Raw genomic sequence first — 601 nt, forward strand, 5'->3', positions numbered from 1 at the left:
ACCCCAGGGGTTGAGGGCATTCTCTCCTCAGCTGTGGTCACAGGAAGTTCTGAGGAGATCAAGGGAGTAAAGTGGATTTTGGGGACAGAACTGGACTCTTCCACAGTGGACACTGCTATGTCTGAAGATGCTGTACTTGTGTAGAGGAGGCCTGAAGAGACCCAGGAAGCAGAAGAAATGTTCTGTCCATTTGTAGTTTGCCTTTCAGTTAAGGTGCTCACGGGTGTTGATCCTGTGTCCTTCTCCTGGGTGGTGTCATGAAGAGTGGAGGTGAGGAGTGGGGTGATGGTCCCAGGGGAGGAAGGAGCAGGAGAAGGTGAGTCCGTGGGGCCAACAGGTGTGGAGCTCAGATGTGACACAGCTGGAGTTTGTGAGGAGGACAGGACTTCAGGGGATGAGCTTGATTGCAGAGTGCTGTGTGAGTGGGGCAGGGTCTGGGATGCAGTGTGGAGGTTGCTGGTGACTGGGGCTGTGGCTGATGTGTCCCAAGCACTCGTGCTGTGGAAGCCAGATTCAGGAATGCTTGTGTGGACAGTGGTGGTGATTTCTGCAGAATTGCTCTTGTACGGGACAGAAGACATGCTGGTGATCTCCACTCCAG

General features: G+C 53.9%; 1 protein-coding gene across 1 annotated transcript in view; it reads right to left on the minus strand.

Moving 5' to 3' along the window:
• The window catches only part of LOC106001834 (mucin-2-like), a gene marked incomplete at its 3' end in the record, with an annotated part of 19114 nt that overhangs the window by 4542 nt on the left and 13971 nt on the right, over positions 1 to 601 (minus strand). The window contains exon 5 of the mRNA XM_013036797.1: positions 222 to 361. Within this exon, the coding sequence (XP_012892251.1) occupies positions 222 to 361 (140 nt within the window). The remainder of the gene's footprint in view (positions 1 to 221; positions 362 to 601) is intronic.

Source organism: Dipodomys ordii, unplaced genomic scaffold, assembly GCF_000151885.1.
Source record: "Dipodomys ordii isolate 6190 unplaced genomic scaffold, Dord_2.0 Scaffold472, whole genome shotgun sequence".
NCBI classification, from domain to species: domain Eukaryota; kingdom Metazoa; phylum Chordata; class Mammalia; order Rodentia; family Heteromyidae; genus Dipodomys; species Dipodomys ordii.